Raw genomic sequence first — 22,140 nt, forward strand, 5'->3', positions numbered from 1 at the left:
TCCCGGGCGCACACCGACGCACCGCTTCTCCGGCCATGCTGAGGCCGCGTCCCACATACAGCAACTAGAAGGATGTGCAGCTATGACATACAGCTATCTACTGGGGCTTTGGAGGAAAAATAAATAAAATAAAATTATTAAAAAAAAAAAAAACACATGATGGGAGTCAAACACACTGCATCTGCAATCCGAGCATAAGCTCCCTCACAAAGTTAATTGTTTCTAAAACATCTGTTTCATATACAAAATAGTATAACAATAAGTAAATAAGAAAAATGTTGATTGCTAAAATTTATCAAGCACCTACTAAGTGCCTAGAACTGTTCTAAATTTCGTCTCGTCTAATTTTTGTCATTAATATAATTACCTTCATTTTACAAATGAGGAAATAAAGGCACAATACTTAGTAAATATATATTGGTTGTTCTATTAATAAATGACTGGGTGTTAAATAAAAAACAGCACAGCAGAGAACAAAGTATCAGGGCCCTGAGCTGAACCCCTAACCCAGATGAAAGAAGCACAGTCCAAAAGACAGTCCATCAGAGAATGATGCTCAGCTCATCTTCTGACATTTCCAGGTAGGAAGATGAAGGTAATCACCCAAGTCTGTAAGTAGCTCAAGATCTATAGGTACGTAACTGAGACCTCTGCATTTCTGACAGAGTTGACACATAGAACAGCCTTCTCCAATCTGCAAAGCCTTGGCTCCCTTGCTTCACAATAAACAAACAAACAAAAAGCAGATTATTGCTCCTATGTGTTGACATAACTTTAACAGTTATGAGCAGCTATCATTTATTAAGTGCTTACTAGGTGCTTAATATTTTCGGCATTGTATTATCTCCTTTAATTCTCACAGGGACCCTATGAATTCAGTACTGTTATTGTTCCCATTTTACAGATAAGAAAATTGAGGCTTATGGAGGCGCATTAACCTCTCCCAGATCACATAGCTAATAAGTGCCAGAACAGGGATATAAATCATGGCAGGCCTGTCTCCAGAGCTCATGCTCTTGTCCACTGTATGGCCATGCAAAGAAGACTGAAAAGAAAAGGACATTGAATTTTTCTATGTGTGTTTGTCAACCATTTTTCAAAAACACAAAATCCTCTGTTCACACAAAATCTTGCACTAAACTCCAAATTATATCATAGGAAAAAGCAGACTGTTTCTATTCTGGTTGAAGTGGAGAGTGGTTAGCCTACCACTGCCTCCAATATATTCTCTCTCATCTTGATTTCCTCCAACATCACTTCTGGTTGTCTTTACACTTCTCTGACCCCACCTCTTTCTCCCTGTCACAGGCTCTGCTTCCCTCTCATTAGTGTGGGTAGACCAAGGACTCATAACTCAGTCGTCCATGTATTTCCTTCTCTATTTGCCTTCCAAGACCACTCAACTCACAGATCTTCATCTATTACCATTCTGTTAATGACCCTCATGTGCTTGTCTCTAGGCCCACATTCCTAGTGGCCTGTAGGGTGAAATCTTTCCCAAGAGCCATGATGGATTTAAACTTGAGAGAGCTGACTGGGCATTGGGTGCAGATGTGTTAGAGGATGCATCTACCTCAGAGATGGCTCCAATTATTTTTAATTAACTGATGAGGAGGACTGCCCCCTCCCAGTCCCCACACCCTGCCCTTCTCCCCAACACACGTCCTTCCATGTGCCTGATTGAGGGTGGTCACCTCTGAAGCGAGTGCTCAATAAACGTTCACTGCATGGACACATGGGTTGGCACAGGTTTAAAGCATGAAAATCTTTCTCCTCAATGCTTCTTGTCTCAGCTGAGAGACAACAGAGTATTGTGATTGAGAACTGGAGTTCTGGAGTCAGACAGACCTGGCTTCAAATCCTCCTTACTACTTAACAGCTATGTGATCTCTCTGAGCTCAGGTTTCTCACCTGCAAAATTGGGATGATAATACTAGTTCTTTCTCATTGTTTTGTTGGAGAATTAAATGAGGTACGTCATATAACGCACTGAGCACAGTGACTGGCCTGTAATAAGCCTCAGTGCATGGTCATCTTTAGGATTATTTTGTATCCTTTTGCTTTTGAGGCGCTTGGTGAGCTCTGTAATCCCCAGGGATTACTAAGGAAAGGGCACGCTTCCTATGTCCCCAGGCTTTGGACTGGTGGTGATGTTTTTTTTTTTTTAAGCTCAGCAGATAACTAAAGAAAGAGAAGGTGATAAAAGGGAAGACACTTTCCACAAATGGAGTACTGACTACTATTCATCAGGCATCATGGGAGTTGCTTTATCTTTTTTAATCTCTTATAACCTCACACAGTCCAGTTGGGGAATGAGAGTTGGATTTTATTGCTCCCATATATCCAGTGTTTCTCAAAGAGCATTCCTTGGACCAGTGAGCATTAGAATCACCTGAGCAGGTTCCTGATCTACAGCCTCAGAATTTCTGGAGCAAGAATATCATCAAAGTGTGAGGATCTTTGACTTAGTACTTGTATCATATAATCTAAAACTTGGTTCTATGTTTTCTTATTTTTTACATGTAAACATGTAATTTCTTCCTTAATTAGATGATGAATTCTCCAAGGTGAGGAATGGTCCTCATTCATGAGGACCATAAGAAAACATCCCATGTTTTCTAATTTTCTTCTAACCCCAACAGTGTACGGCTCAATCTTAAACACGTCATTGGGAATTAATGAAAATATTTGGCTGGGTTTAGCTTTCTGCCCTGCAGGGTCCTGACCTGTCAATGCCTAAAGATTGGTAGAGACCTCAAATTAGATGGCAATTCACCAAAACCAAATGTTATTTAATATACGATGTGAGTTTTTAATCAATACTTTCTCTTTGTCGGTTGGTTGGCTGTTGTTTTACTGATTAATGCACTGAGATTCCTGACTTACTGACCAGGGAGCAAAATTAACAAGTCTCTAAAAAGTGAAGTCCCTTCTAGGTTTCAGAGTGTTTATAAAACAGAAACTCTCAGGTGTTCCTGCCTTATCACAGAAAGCTAGCCCCCGTCTGTCCAAAATGGTTGTTCAACTTTTAAACACATGAATTGAAACATAATTTTCATTGCAGGATCAGCCATAATATGTACTAACTTTAGTGAAAAGAAAGTTGTTGTTACTTTATGATGTGTTTGTTCCTGAGCAACTGAAAAGTTTGCCATATATTTTTATGGTAGTTTTCTCTGAGGTTCCATAAACGCCTTCCAGAATGTGGAGGTTCCACCATCAGAGTCATATGGGAGCTTTTCCAGTGCCCTAATGTCATTAACCCAGCTGCTTTGGTTGTGATATGCAATTATTTCTTCTACATTTAAAAAGCAATTCTCTGATTTCCAACCCATTAACCATGTTTGATCTCAACAAGATGAAAAATGTTTGAAATCTAAGCTTATGATCTTTGTGCTACATTTTTTTTTCCTTTTAATTCACAGTAGCTTTTCCCCCCCTTTCTCTTCTTTAGGATCAACACTCTGTGGTAGGCCAGAACACAGGCCCCAGTCCAAGTCCCAACTCCTGCTCAAATCCAAACACTGGAAGTGGTTACATGAACTCCCAGCAATCACTGTTGAATCAGCAATTGATGGGAAAGAAACAGACTCTACAGAGGCAGATCATGGAGCAGAAACAGCAGCTTCGCCTTCAGCAGCAGATGCTGGCTGATGCGGTAAAACGTCTCATTTCTGCGTACCTGTCGGCCCAACAGAGGGAGTTCATTCTTTTCCACTTCTATTAACTGCACTTTTCTCTGTGCCTACTTATGTGACAGCAACAAGGGTGTCCTGACTGTAAGAGAGGCTAATTCTATACGAGTAAAGTGCTGCAGGAAAAAAAAAAAACTTGATTTACCAGCTGCTGGACAGTTGGAATGCACAGCACCTCAGCTAACTAGCCCTACCCAGTCCAGGAATGTCCAGAACCACCAACATGGGCATTTGAATCAGGCGAGAGAAACCAGTGTTGTTCCACAGCCCTGAGGGGCAGAAATAGTAGACAGAACTTTAATGGACTCGTATCCAAACTGATTTTAGAGATAAGAGTTTTAAAAGCAGTTTTAAAAGTCAGCATGAAGTTTCAAAACTTAAGATTTGGCTTCCAACATAAAGCATCTCAGAATGGGAGATGTTTTTTAAGAATTTGAAAATATATTTCCCACTTTCACTACATTTAAGTGGCCTTAAAGAACATTACCCAAGCACTAACCTTCTTCAATATTGATCTGTTCATCCCTTCTGTATTCTCAGACATACACTCAACAACTGATCCAAACCCTTCCTGCCCTTTAAGACCAAGACCCTAATTCCAAGTTTCATTCTCTCCTTTGAAACTGTTTGGCCAAATGAAAGAAGAAAGGGGCAAAGTTAACCATCTTCAGGTTGATAGAGCCAAGGTGCACAGAAAAGAGAAAAGCAAAATAAAAACTGTTATACTCAAGGAGCTTTATAGTAAGAGTCAGAAGTCCAGGATGTAATAAGCCCTATGAATTATTCAGTAAGTATTTACTAATTTACAATGGGAATGCAGCCATGAACAAGACAGACCCTGTCTTTGTCCATCAGGAGCTTAGAGTCCCCTGGGATGTCAAATAAACAGGCAATTGTAATGCATGTGGCTAAATGCTATGATGTGGGAACTACTAGAAATGGTTTCAGGGAGGAAGTTACATCTACTGAAGATGTGAAGGTGAAGTAGGAGATGGGGGGAAGAACAGGGGAATGTTCCAGCCAGAAGAACCAGCATGTTCAAAGACTCAGAGACAATAAAGTATACTACATATTACATTTGCTGAGGCATAGAATGTGCACAAGGATAGGGAAGTGATAGGGGAGGAGGCCGGAGATGAGAAGCCAGAGGATAGAGCTTGATAAATCACAATTTACATTGTCTGAAAAGCAATGGAGAGGACTTTAAGGATTTTAAACAAGGAAGTACTAGATTCAGATTTGCATTGTAATAAAGGTATAAACATCGTAAGGGAATATGTAATAGAGGGAAAGATAGAATTCAGCCTGGAAAGATTGTGGATAGTCTCCCAGAAGAGGTAAAATTTGACTTTGAATTTAAAGGACTGAAGGCTTCTGATAGATAGAGGTGAGGTCCATTATTCCATGTGGAGGGTGGGCCAGAGACCAAAAGGTACAGACTAGGTGTGTGTTTGTTGGTTAGTTTGAGATTGTATTATGAAATATTTAATGCCTAATGAAAAGTATAAATAATAATATAATAATCATTTATTTTATTTTTTCTGTGTGTGAGGAAGATCAGCCCTGAGCTAACATCCATGCCAATCCTCCTCTTTTTTGCTGAGGAAGACTGGCCCTGGGCTAACATCTGTGCCCACCTTCCTCCACTTTATATGGGATGCTGCCACAGCATGGCCTGACAAGCGGTGCATCGGAGCGCGCCCTGGATCTGAACCTGGGCCGCCAGCAGCGGAGCGCGTGCAGTTAACCACTACGCCATGGGGCCGGCCCCTCATTTATGTTTTTTAAATAATGACAAATGGAATGAGTTTAGAGTCCAGAGCATGTGAGAAGAAATAGTGAGGCATAAATTTATTTGACCTTGAATAAGGAATGGTGAGAAATAAATTTACAGGTGATCTTGAGTACTACCCTAAGGTATAAGGTGTTGGGGAACTACTGACTGTATCACAAAGTGATAATTTTGAAAATTCCAGTCCTCCCACGCACACCCTCCCTTTTTTTATCTGCATAAACTAAATAGCTTAGAAACAAGGGCAGTAGAAGAAAAAAGTGTACCATCTAAGATGGACTTACTAGGTACACTTTCTTTATTCCCATCAATGCTACTAATTTGTTGAATTATAACATGCAGAGGTTGAATTTCTGGATTTTCAGCTCTGATGAAAAGGCAAGGAAACATTCCATGAGGATCCTGTCCTGGCACTGGCCTAACTCCCGTTGAGCCCCAGTTGAGTCGCCACTGGGACAGGTGCAAAGGGCAGTGGCATAAACTGTGGGAGATGAATGAGAATGAGGCTGCTGTTTTTGTGATTTTTATAAACCATTCACATTTCTCTTTGTTTGGACACCATTGAGGGTGCCTGTGCTTTTTAGCATATCCAGGAAGAAACAGTCTTTGATACCACTTTACATTAGCATATGCTTTGTAGTCATTTGCAGTCAGTTGGCAAGGCCAGATCGGCGCCTAAATTGAGACATTTTCTCATGAAAGTGTCTTATCCTTCTCTACTATTCTCCCATCAATGAAGCACAAAGAAGAGAGATGAGTAGGACTCATTACAATGAGCATCATAATTACCAACAGGTTTTGTCTACCTACTATGTGCCAGGCACCATGCTGAGCTTTTATAGAATTTAAAGGATTGATGCTTACAATAGGAGTATGAAGGAGGTCCTAGAATTATCCACGTTTCACATTTTGCAGATGGCGAAACTGAAGCAGGACAGATACGTGCAACAGAAAATTATTTCTGTATTAGGTTTTCAGGTCCAAGATACTGGGTTATCATGAGACATTAGTTTTGATAAGTTAAATTTCACGTTGCAGAAAAGTGATCTCAGGGATGGCCTGTGAATTTACCCTTGCATAGAACGGGGATGTTATTCTCTTGCAAACGGAGCAGTCTCCATTCAATGGTGGAGTCTGGTCTTTACTACTCTTCGGCACAAAGTGACAACATGGCAGTTCTACGATAGTCCATATGCAAGGCCATTAAATCTAACTCATTTGTGAACAAGTAGTTTAAGAAACTCAAGTTTCCAGGGTTGTTAGCCCTTTGAACAACCTCATTTAGCCTTCAGGGGGATAAAATTCAATAATTAGATTGAATTTACATAAAAATGAGTCCAGATTTGAAATCTAGTCTTTAATGGGGAACCAAGGGCCTGATTATCTCTCTCTCTCTCTCTCTCTCTCTCACACACACACACACACACACACACACGCATGAATCCTGTTTTCTTCAACATAAACAGCAGAAACACCCAATTACATAAGAAAGAATTATAAATGCTTTTGAAAAAGAGAAGATTTCAGAAAGTCCCATGCTTGACAAAAAAATCAAAACTGTCAGCTTGCACAATAGTTTACAACAGGAATGGTTCCACATTGCCACATTTGGGTTCATGGAACATCTCAAGCTGTTTCTTAAGCATTTAGGGTTTGGGCAAAACCAAAAAGAGTCTCACCAACCACTTTTTCCCTTAATTTGTAAACCCATATTTAAAAGAAATGTAATCCATGTGTTTCTGATTCATTTACACTTAGCTCATCAAAATTGTGTTTTATGTGAATTACTTGATGCCCAAAAAACCCTGTGAGTCTTTCGAGTTTTTATTCTTAGAAACAAGAATTTGAATTTGGTTTGTTGTTGTTTAAGGCTGTTTTTTTCCTTGAGAGTAGATTTATTCTATTTAGAAGGTTTGGAATTTAATGGGAAACTGAGAAATTCATGGTTTAAGTGGGTTCTAAGTTAGGCAGCCCACATTTGGCTTCCATCTAATTTACCCATCTATCTGTTACAAGGTTTTCTTTTCTATTTATTGACTTTTCTGTAACTATATTGTTGTCTGTCTACCTACGCCACTTATTTTTATCTTTGAAAATGAAGATTGCTTTGGGGTGCATACAAAGTTGCAGTGAAGCAGTTCTAGAAACTTCCTGATCCATACAGAGAAAGAAAAAAAGCAGCTTCTGATGTCCACATCTAATATGACACTCAGGAAAAAACGCAGCCCCTGATGTCCACAAATGATATGAGACTCACAGCCAGGCCATTTTGTTTTCTGTTGGACATAAAACGATCCTGCAGAATACCAGCCTCGGACAGGGTTACTCTAGGACCGTGATAAAATGAGACAAAAGAAGGCCACTTGATAATTTTGTCTAAAAACAGGCACAAAGTCACTGTGCATAAAATACCAGAAATCCCCCTCTTATGCTAAGTGAATTACAGCTACTTCTTTACTCAATCATAGAACCAAACTCACTTTCTGACAGCGTAAAATCTAAAACAAATCTTTGCTTCCTTAGACCCTCCCCAAATCACCCAATCAAAGCCCAAATCCTAAAATGAGTTCTTTCTAATACGCTCCTACTGAGACACCCCACGGTCCCCCATGATGAGCGTTCTCCCTCACTGCAAGGAGTAATAAACCCAACAGATGTGTTCCTGGTGGTCTTTGGCTGAGGGCATTGACAATATGAAAAGAATGTCCCCTATTTCCTCTCTTACCTCCCAAACTTATCTACTCTAAAGATCTAAAAAGTGGCTGATTCCAGAAGGTATTAAAGAAGAGAGCCTGGGAAATTTCTGTGCTTTGAGAATGGGGCACAGAGAAAAGGAGCGGTGAGAGACCCTTGTGTTGTGTGGCAGGAAAGAGCCTGAGTTTTTGACTCAGGATTTGGTTTCTGTTATAGCACTATGTGATCTTGGGTAAGTTACTTAGCCCAAGGAAGCTTCCATTTCCTCATCTGTAACGTAGAAATAATCATACCTACCTTCAAGGGTTGTTTATGAAAAAATGAGATAATATGCATAAAGTGCCCATACCTGATACGTTATCTCCTGACATCTCCTCCTATATAGGGTTGCCAGATTTAGCAAATAAAAATACAGAATGCCCAAGTGCCCTGTATTTTATTTGGCAATCCTACTCCTATGCCTTCCACACTCCATGGGACCAGAATTACATATAGGTACCAAAGCATATCAGGTGTGCTACAAAATAAAACTAGAAATATCATCTTAAAAATCACAGAAATTTAGTTCTCACTAAACTATAAGTGCAAAATAAAGAAAATGAGAGTAGTTACTAGACCCAAAACATGTGAGTGTTCAGAAGTAGAAATTATTCCATGCAGGAAGTTTATTGAAATGGAAAAAATTTATCTCTGAATTAAGATGACTAAAAAGGGTCCGTGATTTGCAACTATGACTGCAAAATTGTTCTTCTATTCTTATTCTTTTTTGAATAAGTCTATAAATTTTTATAGGTGAGAAAGTAACAATGCAATTTAATATGTTTTCGCTTGTGTTTTCAAGGAGAAAATTGCTCCACAAGATCAGATAAACAGACATTTGACAAGGCCACCTCCAGATTATAAAGACCAAAGAAGAAATGTGGGCAATATGCAACCAACTGCTCAGTATTCTGGTAAGTGTTCTTAAAAATTAATAAAAAGTGTAACTGTGGAAAGGAAAAACTGTTCGATTTTTAATATTTCCTCCTTTCCCTATCTCATATTTTATTGTAACATCTTTCTTAGAATCCTTTACTAGTTCCCATTTAACTTTCGGATCAAGACCAAACTTGAATAGTTTTTAGTCCTTTTATCCGTTCTTCTTGCTTATTCTTGCCCTGTATTCACATATTTCACTGTTCTTTGGACTGCCTATGAGGGATCAAAAAAGCTAAAATATTTTCTAATTGCTAATTTCAACCATTCTCCTTGCAACAACATATCTTGATCCAGGTAGTGTAAAGTAAACACATATTTCTCCCTCTTAGACAGTCACATTCATAACTTGCATAAAGCCCAAATTTTTTATCTCCACCTTTAGGCTTATCTCCCTAAGAAAAATAGTCCTGTCACCAAGAAATAATTGAAAGGCAAAATTATGAAAAAACTTTATGAAGTCTCTCAAAAATACCAAACGTGAATTGCAATTAAAATACAAAGCAAGGGATCGGCCCAGTGGCGTAGTGGTTAAGTGCATGCACTCTGCTTTGGCGGCTCGGGGTTCACAGGTTCGAGTCCCAGGCACTGACCGATGCACCACTCATCAAGCCATGCTGTGGCAGCATCCCATATACAAAATAGAGGAAGATGCGCACAGATGTAAGCTCAAAGCTAATCTTCCTCAGCAAAAAGAGGAGGATTGGCAATGGATGTTAGCTCAGAGCCAGTCTTTCCCCACAAAAAAAATTACAAAGCAAAACTTCTTAGTAGGTCTCTCAATATAACATAGGCTGAAATTTCTTTTTTCCCACTCTGAACCCCAAAAGAACCTCTCCCAAACCTAGCCTATGCTACTCCTGCCTTCTATTCAGCATCTATTCAAGTCTCTTCTGCCCAGAACTGTCTTCATTTTCTCGTATGAATTAAGTTTGTCCTTGAGTTTCCCAAATTCTCTCTGCTTTACCTGTTACCTTCCTCTGTCCAGAAAGCCATAAAGAAGATTCTTAAAGAAGGATGGGCTGCAAATACTCCTGTTTATTAATATTTTCTGATCTTATTAAGCATAGTTATAAATATGTTGTTCTAATTTATTTAAACTCTTTCAAATTCACCAGATTGCCTCTCACTACTAAGATTAGGAATGGGGTATATGTATTCCACTCTGTAAGATTACTTTGCCTCAGGGCAAAAACAGTATTCTCTCTTTGATTCTGTCCTCAAGGAGATTGAAAGACAAGATGGGACTTATTTGGAATCCGGCTTCTTCTACCATGGCCTGTCAGTTGGTTTGGAGGAAGCTAGGAGCCCTTTGAAATATACAGAATTCAAGGTGGAGGTTTGGGCTTTCCTTTTCCCATTCATGTAAATGAATCCCAAGGATAGTAATCTAAAGCTGGTTTGATGGCTCTACCATGTTATCAAGGATTCTTTTGTCTTTTTGCTCCACCTTCTTTATCATGTAGCGTCCATCCTAAGAGTTGCCTTGTGTCCACTGCATCACCAGCCTTTATATCCATATTCCAGATAGAAAGATGAAAATAGGGAAAAGGTAAAATAGCCTCCTAAATGAGTCAGATTCCCTTTTTAAAGTGAGTTTCTTGGACTTTCACCTAGTAACTTCTACCTTTAGCCAGAATTTATTCATATGAACCCTCCATCAGCAAGGAAGTTTGGGAAATGTGGTTTTTCAGCCGGGTACATTGCTACAAAATCAAGGCTATGTTTCTAAGAAAGACAGGGAGGTTGGATATTTGGTGGGCACCTAGCCAGAAGTCTCTTCCACAGTGCATAAGGGCATTTGCCCAAGGGAAGGGTCCTTAGCATCCAACTGCTGACCCCCAAATGGGTAAGAATCACTGCTCTAGAGTATTGTCTTCTGAGAATGAAATAAACAACAAGCATAACACAAACTCTTTTATCATTTTTTATTTTAATCTCAGTACAATAATAATCATCTTGCTCAGATGTTAATATTAGAAATGATGTATGAAAAACACCTGGAACAATTTCTACCACATATTAGGAGCTTCTAAATATTACCTGATTAATATTTTGTGATCTTTGTGGAAATTCTCTCTATTCTGTTGGTTTAAGAATACTGCTCTCCTCATAAACTTTCTCAGGGCATATTGTTAAAATAGAGGGCACCTAGAGGGAATGAATTTTAAAACCTCTAAATTTTTTTTCATAGCATTTTCACAGTGTAAATTCCCTTCTCTTGAAACCTACAGATACCAAGATGATGTTGCTTAACCTCATTAGCCGCCTGTGAACTTGGAGTTGTTGTTCAGGTATCTCCTACCTGACTGATCTCTCTTCATCAAACACTTACTGCCCTACACAGAACAGGGACCTGTACTAAGCCTGGAGACACAAGGAAATACAAGAGACTGCTCCTGCCTTCAAAGGCTATGTAGCCTAATTGGGGACATATTTTAAAACAAATAGCAAGGCCTTTAGTTTTTCAGGTTGTGTGCCATGCTAACTATCCTCAAGCAGTTGGGGATATCCTAGGGTTACAATTGCAGCCATACTCTCCTCTCCACATACCATTCCCATATTCATAGTGTGTCTAGTTCTCTGTTGCTCAGTATCTCTGATTCTCTGGGCCTCTGATTCACTCTCTGCAGGGAGAATACTTTAAAAGAGTCTCTTTCTCCAAGTTATATCTTTGTTTCAATCTCTCATTTACTCATTCATTCATTCATCCAATAAATAACAATTGAATACCTACTTTGCACCATCCACTAGACTTGAAGAATATGACAGTGAACAAAACAGGCAAAAATTCTTTCCTTTGTGGAACTTATCATCTAGCTGGCACTTTTTTTAATCTTCCTGGCGTTTCATTTTTGCCTCTCAAGATGTCTTCCAATGAGGACTTTAACTTCCCCAAGCCAGGAAGATTTCAATGTGTTGATCAATCACTATCTGATGTGTGGAGCCTCCCTATTCAGCAACCTGTGATTGGATGGTCCCACATCCAGTCACTTATTGACAGGCATCAATGTAACTGGCAGGCAGTTTGAGGCTCCATGGATTTCCCAATATAAAAGCTAAGTGCTAAATGAAAACTTTAAAGAGCAGATGCTGTTGGAGAGAGGAGGCTGGAATATCAGGAAAAGCTTAATGGAGGAGGCTGAACCTTATCCTGAGCCTTGAAGAAAAGATAAGGCTTTTCGTATCTTCTTATGCCTTAGGAAGGGCATCACATAAGGGAAACATGGGGTGAGCAAGGGTAGCTCATGGTATGTTGGATAACAACACAATAGAAACTCTTGGAGCAGAGGGCTTTGCATACGGAATTCATCACTAGAGCGTGGATTACATTGAATTCTAGATGTTAAAGAGAAGGGAATTTACCCTTTGGACACTGGGAAGCCACTTGTGGCAGCTTGCTGAATGAGGATAATGCCAATGAAGAATTGGACCTGATTTTCAAGGCCATAGGTTTGGAATATTAATCTAGTAGCCATGTATAAGATTCATCCACACTTTCTTATTTGGACCCTGGGGTAACCAGTATCATGGATTTCATGACAGCTGGCTAATCAGAGTTGTAGTCTTTGGTCTTGGAACAGAGTAAAGCTAATTCAAAATGAAAGATTGACTAACACCTCCCCCCTTCAATGACTTCAAAAAAACAATAAAGTAAAACCTAAAAAATAGAACCATTCTATTTTGGTCTTCTTTCTGTAATGTGTAAACTCTTGACCAATGGATGACCTAGGGTGATACTTCCCCCCAAAAGCTGTCTGACTCCTTTTATATAATATGCTGTGATGATTATTTCTCTTTATTTGTTCTTATAGCTGAAAGTGGTTTCAGAGAAAGTTATTGCAAATTGCTATAAAAGAGGAAATAACCTACTGTTATGAACTAATATAATTATCTTCTTTTTCTTAGGTGGATCGTCAACAGTGAGTTTAAACTCTAACCAGCCTTTGGCAAACCCAGTTTCAACACCCGCCATTTTAACTCCAAATTCCAGCCTCATGTCTACTTCCCATGGGACAAGGATGTCATCATTATCCACAGCAGTTCAGAACATAGGGATGTATGGAAATCTACCTTGCAATCAACCTGGCACATACAGCGTCACTTCAGGAATGAATCAGTTGACCCAACAGAGAAACCCAAACCAACTGATAGCAAATCAAAACAACCCTCTGATGCCACGGCCGCCTACTTTAGGGCCAAGTAATAATAATAATGTGGCCAATTTTGGAGCTGGATCTGTTGGCACTTCGCAACAATTGAGACCAAATTTAACCCATAGTATGGCAAGCATGCCAGCACAGAGAACATCGAATGTAATGATCACATCCAACACAACGGCACCAAGCTGGGCCTCTCAAGAAGCAACAGCCAAACAGCAGGAAGCCCTAAAGTCCACAGGAGTCCGCTTCCCCACAGGTACACCTGCAGCCTATACTCCAAACCAGTCATTGCAACAGGCGGTAGGTAGCCAGCAGTTTTCCCAGAGGGCAGTGGCTCCTCCTAACCAGTTAACACCAGCAGTACAAATGAGATCCATGAACCAAATGAGCCAAACATTAAATGGACAAACCATGGGTCCACTCAGAAGTCTGAATCTCAGACCCAATCAGCTAAGCACACAGATTTTGCCTAATTTGAACCAGTCAGGAACAGGGTTAAGTCAGTCAAGGACAGGCATAAGCCAGCCACCATCCCTGACACCCAGCAATTTTCCTTCACCCAACCAAACTTCCAGGGCTTTTCAAGGAACTGACCATGGCAATGACTTGGCTTTTGACTTTCTCAACCAACAGACTGATAGCATGGGCCCTGCCCTAAACAGTGATGCTGATTTCATTGATTCTTTGTTGAAGACAGAGCCTGGTAATGATGACTGGATGAAAGACATCAATCTTGATGAAATCTTGGGGAACAACTCCTGAAGGAGAAAAGGGAGACAATTCACAAACTCCAAGCACTAAAAAGCAGTATTTTCCAAGGACTCTGTAAAGGCCAAACTGTTGACTTTTAGTTGGACTACGTGAAGATACCTTGGCTTAAAAATGAAAAGCAGAAAGTAACTGTGGTGGTGAATATTTTGGTCCAAATGCTTGTCTTAAATCTCAATCCTGAAAGTAAAACATTGGGATCACTTTTCCCTGTCTAAACTCCAGAACGCAGTATCCAATTTATCCAACCAGAATTGTGATGTTGATGTGTAATTAGTTATGTAAGATAGGCTTCCCAAGCTCCTTGTCTCCCTGAAAGAAAAGTAATAGAACTTGTAGCTTGTTTAAACCCCATGTCACACGGAGGTACTAGTTCCAAGCAAGAAGCAACAAATTCCTTAATTTGCTCTAATAGATAGAAGTGTGGTTTAATCTTTCCACTCTTGTCTTTTCATTTAGTTCTCCTAAAACTTCCAGGGTAGACTGAAATGTTGTAGGTTTGTTTGGAATAACCAAACAGTATTCTAAGTAAATGAAAGCCAGAGAACCTAGAGAACATCCAGTGGATTATAGAATTTTTTCCCCAGATTCACTCCTTACTTTTTCAGTTTTCCCACATGTCCTATACTTCAGCAACATGCTGTGTCTAGTGATGAAACAAGAATGCAGAGCTGTCCAACTGTATTTGGTCTTCCACAACCAATTTCTGAATCCATTTCCAATTCTCAGATACAACCATGACCTGTCCTAATTATACTGAAAAAATAGTGCACACCTGTCTGCATCAGATTTTACTATTTAAAAAAAAAACACCCCATTGCGTATTGCTATAAAGGAGATTTATTTGGCTACAAATAAGTTGGGATATTGCCTATTGTGATGATGCCCGCTGCTTAGTTCCCAAGCTGAGTGAAATTGAGCCTGGTCCTCTCTGCTTATTTTGATGACCAGAGACTGATTTGTAAGAAAAGAAAGTTTGGAGACCAAAACTGAGATTAGAGGGTATGATGTTTTGTTTGGAGATAAGCAAAAGATCAGGTCCAGGGATGGTGAGTATGGGTGCATGCAAATCTATTTCTTGGGGTTTGAAGGAAAGCATAATTGAGAGAGAAAACAATCTGTCCTTATTTGGTCATATTATTTGGGTAAACAGCTAAATAGAATGTGATCTGTTAGTAGCAGTCTATTCATTCTTCTGTCCCTGATGTGATGAATCATTGCCACATGCTAGATGGACCCTTCATATCCAGGTTTTCTCCCTCAGGGCTGAGCACTGTATCAAAGAAAGAGTTGTTGTTGAGTCATGTAACTTCAGTGCCCACATACAAATCAGCTGTAAAATGGGGAAGATATGTGCTGATTTGGGATGGATGCAAAATATCACTATCATTTTCCTCATTACAGAGGAACACAGGTTATCTTCATCCTTTTTAGTTATACACTCATGTATTCAATTATCAAATGTAATTTAACTGAAGTCGTTTAATAACTGTCTTTAAATATCTGTTCTAAAAAAAATACATTTTGAAAGTTCTGCAAAGCCCTCTCCCAATTTTTAAAATGTCTAAAAGCACTCTCTTTCTTTTACACAATACCAACATCACTGGCCCAGAATCTTTTCTGTGCTAGGTTGTAAATATAAATAAATTACTTGTTTTGTAAACTTTTGTAAAGAATATTTTGGTAGAAATACTTAAAACATATTCTTTCGGTTATATTTATACATATGTGAAATAAATATACTATCAAAAGGTTATATTTTATACAAAAAGTAAATTGTTACCTTTTGTATGCTAATATACAAAGTTTTGTATAATATGATGGTTTATTTTTAGCTCTACACTTAAACCATAGGAGGTCAAGTGGGAACTTTTGAAAACTATCAAGAGGCTTGTTAGACAAATTTATACTCTGAAACCTCAATAAGAAAGCATTCCAGGTTTCAATCCTTTCCCCTTTTTTTTCTTTCTGCTCCCAAATTCTTGTTTAAGCCCATAATTCGTGTGTCTTGTTTGATTATTCTGCTGTGCACATTGTATTGGTCCTTGTTGCATGTGGTCTACTGTGTGTTTTCCCACTTTATAAAACAGTGTTCCTCCATGCAAAAAAGTAAGGAAAAAATTATGTACATATAAACACTTTTATTTTATGGCTCCTCCATGTTACTGTATATATCTGCCAGCACTTCCCAGTTACACTCCTGTGATTCAGCTATTTTTGCCCTAACATAAATAGTATGTTTTGTAGTAGCTATCAAATTTAAGAGAGAAAGCAATCAGAATGTTTGGATTTTCTTCTATCTTAATGTGAATTTCATAATTAATGTCTATTTATTCAGCTATTCATTAAAATACAGGATTCTTTGGAAAAAATGGTGTAGTCTATAGTTTCTGTTTGTTGGCAGCCTGTTACCAAAGATGATGTAATTTTCCTGAAAGCTGAGATAATGACAATTTGATAGACATACGTAGCCAAAACTTTAGATTTACAACTTAAAAGCTATTGGAGTACAATCTCCCACTTATAGAAATACCAGACTACTTAATTGTTGGCATTGTTTATCATTCTGACATATTATACGGGAGGTAGAAGTAATTTTTCTTTTTGTTTTTTAATTCGAAGACTAGAAAGCAATCTAAGCAAATAATTCATTCTTAGCTTTGTGTTAAGCCCAATGAAGACAAATAACTCTGCTCTAAATGAATGCACTAATATTACTTTCATTGCTGTAACTGTACCCATAACTGTAAAGATTTCAACTTGTAAAACAAGTATTTTGTATTGTGTGTAATTCCATGTGTTAAAAAAATAGTTTAAAAAAATTCAGAAGTGGTTCTCTTGTATGAAATCATACTTTCAGTCGCCAACAGTATTGTTGCTACATCACAGAAAGTTCTAAGAACTGTTAATAGTGATGGGAACTTAAAGGCAAATTCATTCTCTGGGAAGCTTCTAATACTGGTGAAATGCTGACTTGTCTCATTTCAGTATTTTTTAGTTCACTTAGAAAGTTTGCATTAAGATCCTATATGCACAGCACCTACTGAATACTGGAGAAACACTGCCCAGTTCGCAGGCACAGTGAGCATTTGCCTGTCCTGCTGTGTGGCATTTGGTCAGACCAAGCTGAGTGAACACAGGGCCAGGTAAACACAGCCTCACTGAGCATGTTTACACAGCCCTTCTGGAGAGTCAAGGAGGTTGGGAGAAAGACGGGCCTTTGTAGGAGGCAAGAGGAACCATTCTAACCAAATTTTCTTGCTCTACTCTCGAAATATGGTGCTTGGGTTCCATTGTCCCTTTTCCTTCTGCCAAAAAGATGTGTGATATTATCCTTTTTATTAGTGTTATTAATGGAGCAATAATAAAATTGACATTTTATATAGGCCCTGTCCAATGACTCTGGAAGGTTGGATAGTAAACAAATAAAATTAGCATCAATAAAAATAAATAAAATACACACAAATTAAGAGAAAGAAACGTGTAAATCTAAAATTACCTATGAATCCCAGTACGTACGCATGGAAGTAGACATGAGGCGGGAAATAAGAGAGTAAAAGTGAGTACAAAAGAGGAAGACCTCAGCCTCTTCCTACTCTGTGGTTGCCAAAGGAAGTTCAAATTCTTAAATGTTTTGTCCACTATTTCCATTTTATATCTCTATAACTGTGTTTCTTCACCAAAAAATAAGGGTTTGGTGATGAAATAGCTCTACATTTCTTTCCAACACTAAAAACCTGTAATTGATTTTTTTTCCAAAGCTAAATGGAAAAGTAACCCAAAAGACTCACTAGCATCATTTTTTAAATAAAGTCACTGTTCACTCAAGCTTTTGAAACTTTTCAGATTGTCAGTCAACTTTATTTAACAAAACAGCTATCTCCTTTAAAATTAAATCATATGAAAATGAGATTTCATCACAAGTAGGCAAGAACTAGACTGTAGACAAAGACAAAGGCAATGTAGACGATGTAGGTGTCCAGTGACTAAATACACATCAAGTCCTGAAGATCAAAAGCTGGGGTGTGATATTAGTTGGTCATTTTCCTGTGAGATCTTAGAATTTCATAAAGAAAGTATTTGCTTACTAGAGAGGAGAAAACCAATACTTTGAGTAGTGTACTCCATTGGGTATATATTAGTGAAATTTTATGAGTTGTAAATGGCAGTGTAACATCTTTTAAATATAATTACTAAGTTTCTACAATAGACAAAGTACATGTAGTGCTCTAGTATCAACTTCATTGGTGACAATAACGTAAATAAAACATTGTACCATGAGAATTAAGAAAACATACTCACCTTAGATTTTTAAAACCAAAGGCTATTGTCCCTGACCTCCATGCAGGAATATTAAAAGGGTGCTTTTGTTTGTTTATATAAATAGCATTTTAAGTACCCTTTTTATCAAATCTAAGTCATCTTTAGCTCCAGGATGTGCATGAATATACAGATACTTTTTATAATACTTAGGGTTCTTTCAGCAAAAGGGAGGAAATAAGGATGGAAAGAAAACATATCTCAAATAGGATTAGAGAAAGCAATTTACTAGTTGACATAACTAAAAAGTCTAGGCGCTAGTTCTGGGTTTAGCCACAGCTGAATCCAGCAGGTCAACAGTGTCATCAAGAATTGATTCTTTTCTGTCACTCACCTTTGCTTCCCTGTCTCTTGGCTCCATTCTCAGGCAGGCCCTTCTCTGGTGGTGCCAACATGGTTGCTAGAAGCTCCAGATTCACATCCTCACAACTCCAAGTCCAGAATGAACAATAGTGAATGTTTCCCTTTCAAAAGATCCAACTTTGCATCTCATAGGCTTTGATTAGGGCATGTGCCCATCCCCGGACAATCACTTCCGCCAGGGAGGTGCAGTGTTCTGATTGGCCAGGACTGAGTCAAATGACTATCCCAGAGGCAGAGGTAGTGTTAATACCACTAAACCTTGTGGACCGAGAGTGGGAAAGAGGTGATTTCCCAAAGGAAAATCAGGTTGCTGTTGAAGGAAGAAAGGAAGGAAGGGAGGGAGGGAGGGAGGTGCAAGGAAGGAAGGAAGGAAGAAAGAAGGAAAAAGAGAGAGAGAAAGAGATGTAAAATAAAACCACAAATGCCTACTCTCCTTTTCTGGATGTTCTATTTCCACACACACTGTTTTTCCCATGTTTCCAATTTCAAAATCTCACTAATAACCCAAGTACACTCACCTCCTTCCCATAAGGAGGCAATCCAAATTTCATCTTCTTCCTGCATCCACCTCCTAGTCCAGCACACCTAGATGAGGTAAACTCTTCTCTGCCAGGTGAAGATGAACCAGCAATCTAAGCCCAAAAGATGTTTATCCACTCCCAACATATTCAAGGGGAGCGAGCACAAGATAATGGTAATAAAGAGTTCTATTTGGAAGAGAAACTAACATGTATAGATCACATTCTTCTGAACAAGAAGAATAAAGATTATCCTGCCTCTGAGCATTCAAATCAGTGGCATTCAAATCCGAGTAGAAGCATTAACAACTTCCCTCTTTCCTCAGGTTGCATGCCAGCTGCATTTTACAATGGGAATAATGGCCCCTTCCTCAGGGAGTATAGTACATTAGGTGCTGAGGAGGGGCTCAGGGAATCAGACTTTTCTCAAGTCCCAATCACATCTCCTGCTATGATTCCCATCTGCTTGACTTGGTGTGCCATAACTTTAGCTTAGAACTGAGAATTCAACTTTTCAAAAAGTATCACTGATTTCTAGTCAAAGAAACAAAAACCACTTCAAATAGTTCAAGTGTCAGAGAGACTTTAATGCAAGGAATTGGTTATACAAGTGATGGATGAGCTGAGAAGCCAAAAACGGATGGTGAAGCCATCCTGAGATGTGCAAAAGCAGGAAGCCACTACCACTCCTAGGAAGGAAGGACAAAAAGACAAGGGGCCAGGATCACTAAGCAGATGCTGCAACATTGGCTGGCCTGTCTGGTAGGAGCTGGATCCAGTGAGAAATTTCAGCTGCTAATGGAGATGCCACTCATGACAGAGATGGAGGAGAAGGAATGCAATTCTCTCCTCCTGTCTTCTTCCACTCTCCAGGCAATGCGTCTCATTGGCTGAACTCAGCTGGACCTAGCTCACCCAGAGGGCTGGGGAACATAGCCTGGAGTATTATAGAGCAGACCAGAAAAGGGCAAGGAATAAATCTGCCAATAAATGGGCCCAGGTCTGACACAATATGCTTGCAGATTTCTGGATTCTCAGCCATCTTGGATTGCTGACCTACAGCAAAAAGCAGCTTTCTTAGCAAAACCTGATTTTTCTTCCTTCTGTACTTTCAGATACATTAATTTCAATTTCAATTTGTCTATTTAAGTAGGAAACTGTTCAACTCAGTTGAGTTTGAAACCTCAACTAACAGTGATTTTAAAAAAGATTGAAAACATTTTATTGACTCTTAGAAACACATTTTTCAAATATTCTTATCTGCAAAATTCGGTTGTCATTTACAATTGATGTAAAGAGAAAGCATTATAATATTGTATAATTAATTGTTAGCATTTGTTTTGTTAGTGATATGTAGAATAATGGTGTGTCCTACAATCAATGGCATCTGAGATTTGATGAAATGCAGTATTATTTGCCTAATGCAACAAGGGATCTGAGGTGGGCAGTCCTAACCCAGTGCTGTAGTCCAACAATGCTATATCAGGTACCCAGGCTATTTCCATCTTTCATTTCTGCCATGAGGAAGCATAGAAGTCTTCTTCCTTATTCTTGTCACCTTACCATGTCAAGATAGTTACCTCAGCCTCATGTCTATGTTCCAAGCAGAAAAAACGGAAAAGAAAAATTATGAAGGGCAAAAAATGTTGTCTGCAAAAAATCTTTACCTTTTCATCGAGGAAACGCCACTCTATCCAGAACTTATACCTACACCTCGTTAGCCATGACTGTGTCTATGGCCTCTCAGATCTTCAAGAGAGGCTAGGTGTCAAGCATTTAGAGTTATAGCCTCTATAGTGGAGGATGGCAAGGGAGCAGGTGGTTGGAAATGATGGTAAATAAAAGTATAAAGACATGCATGGGAATGATTAACATAAATTCAAGATGTTGACTGTCTTTGAGGGAATATAGAGAAATGTGATTGAGAAGGTGTACACAAGGGACTTATATTATTTTCTAAGCTGGATGGAGATAACATGGTTGTTATATTATTTTTTCTGTCTTTTTGTGTATCTGAAATAGATTATTAGAAACGAAAAGAAAGCTAAGTTAAATTATTTGGAATTGTCACTAAAGGCATTCTGCTGTAAATAATGAATAAATAAACAGTGATTGATTTAGATTTATGGCAGTATGCAGATGAGATACACTGGAAGGCCCTCCTAACTAAAATAACTAAAATGCTAGATTTAAATTAAAAGGAAGATTTTAAAACTTACTAAAAAGCTGTAAAAATAAAAACCATGTGGTAATGGCATAAGCATAGACAGAAAGATCTATGGAATAGAATTGAGAGTCCAAAAATAAACCCTCACATTTGCAGTCAAATGATTTTCTGCAAAGTGCCAAGACTATTCAAGGGGGGAAAAGAGTCTTTTCAAAAATAGCGCTGGGACAATGGGATATCCACATGCAAAAGAATGCTGTTGGACTCCTACCTCACACCATATACAAAAGTGAACTCAAAATGATTCACAGACCTAAATCAAGAACTAAAACTATAATGCTCTTACTAAAAAAAACAGATGTAAATCTTCATGACTTTGGATTAGGCAATGGTTTCTGAGATATGACACCAAAAACATGAGCAACAACAACAACAAAAACAGATAGATTGGACTTCATCGAAAATAAAAACTTTTGTGGTTCAAAGCCCCTATCTACAAAATGAAAAGATAGCTGTATTAGGGATCTCCAGAGAAGAAGCACAGAACTAATAGGAGATATATATATATACATCTAGAGAGAGAGGTATTTATTATGAGGAATTGGCTTATACAACTATAGAAACTAAGAAGTCCCATGATCTGCCATCTACAAGCTAGAGACCCAGGGAAGCTGGTGGTATAAAT

At 38.7% G+C, this 22,140-nt stretch overlaps 1 protein-coding gene across 1 annotated transcript in view; it reads left to right on the forward strand.

Moving 5' to 3' along the window:
- Nucleotides 1–17,364, forward strand: part of MAML2 (mastermind like transcriptional coactivator 2) — a 337,326-nt gene extending 319,962 nt beyond the window's left edge. The window contains exons 3-5 of the mRNA XM_058545367.1: nucleotides 3,455–3,658; nucleotides 9,023–9,134; nucleotides 13,066–17,364. Of these exons, the coding sequence (XP_058401350.1) occupies nucleotides 3,455–3,658; nucleotides 9,023–9,134; nucleotides 13,066–14,081 (1,332 nt within the window). The 3' untranslated portion in view covers nucleotides 14,082–17,364. The remainder of the gene's footprint in view (nucleotides 1–3,454; nucleotides 3,659–9,022; nucleotides 9,135–13,065) is intronic.
- Nucleotides 17,365–22,140: the final 4,776 nt, after the last annotated feature.

This window comes from Diceros bicornis, chromosome 7 (genome assembly GCF_020826845.1).
Source record: "Diceros bicornis minor isolate mBicDic1 chromosome 7, mDicBic1.mat.cur, whole genome shotgun sequence".
NCBI classification, from domain to species: domain Eukaryota; kingdom Metazoa; phylum Chordata; class Mammalia; order Perissodactyla; family Rhinocerotidae; genus Diceros; species Diceros bicornis.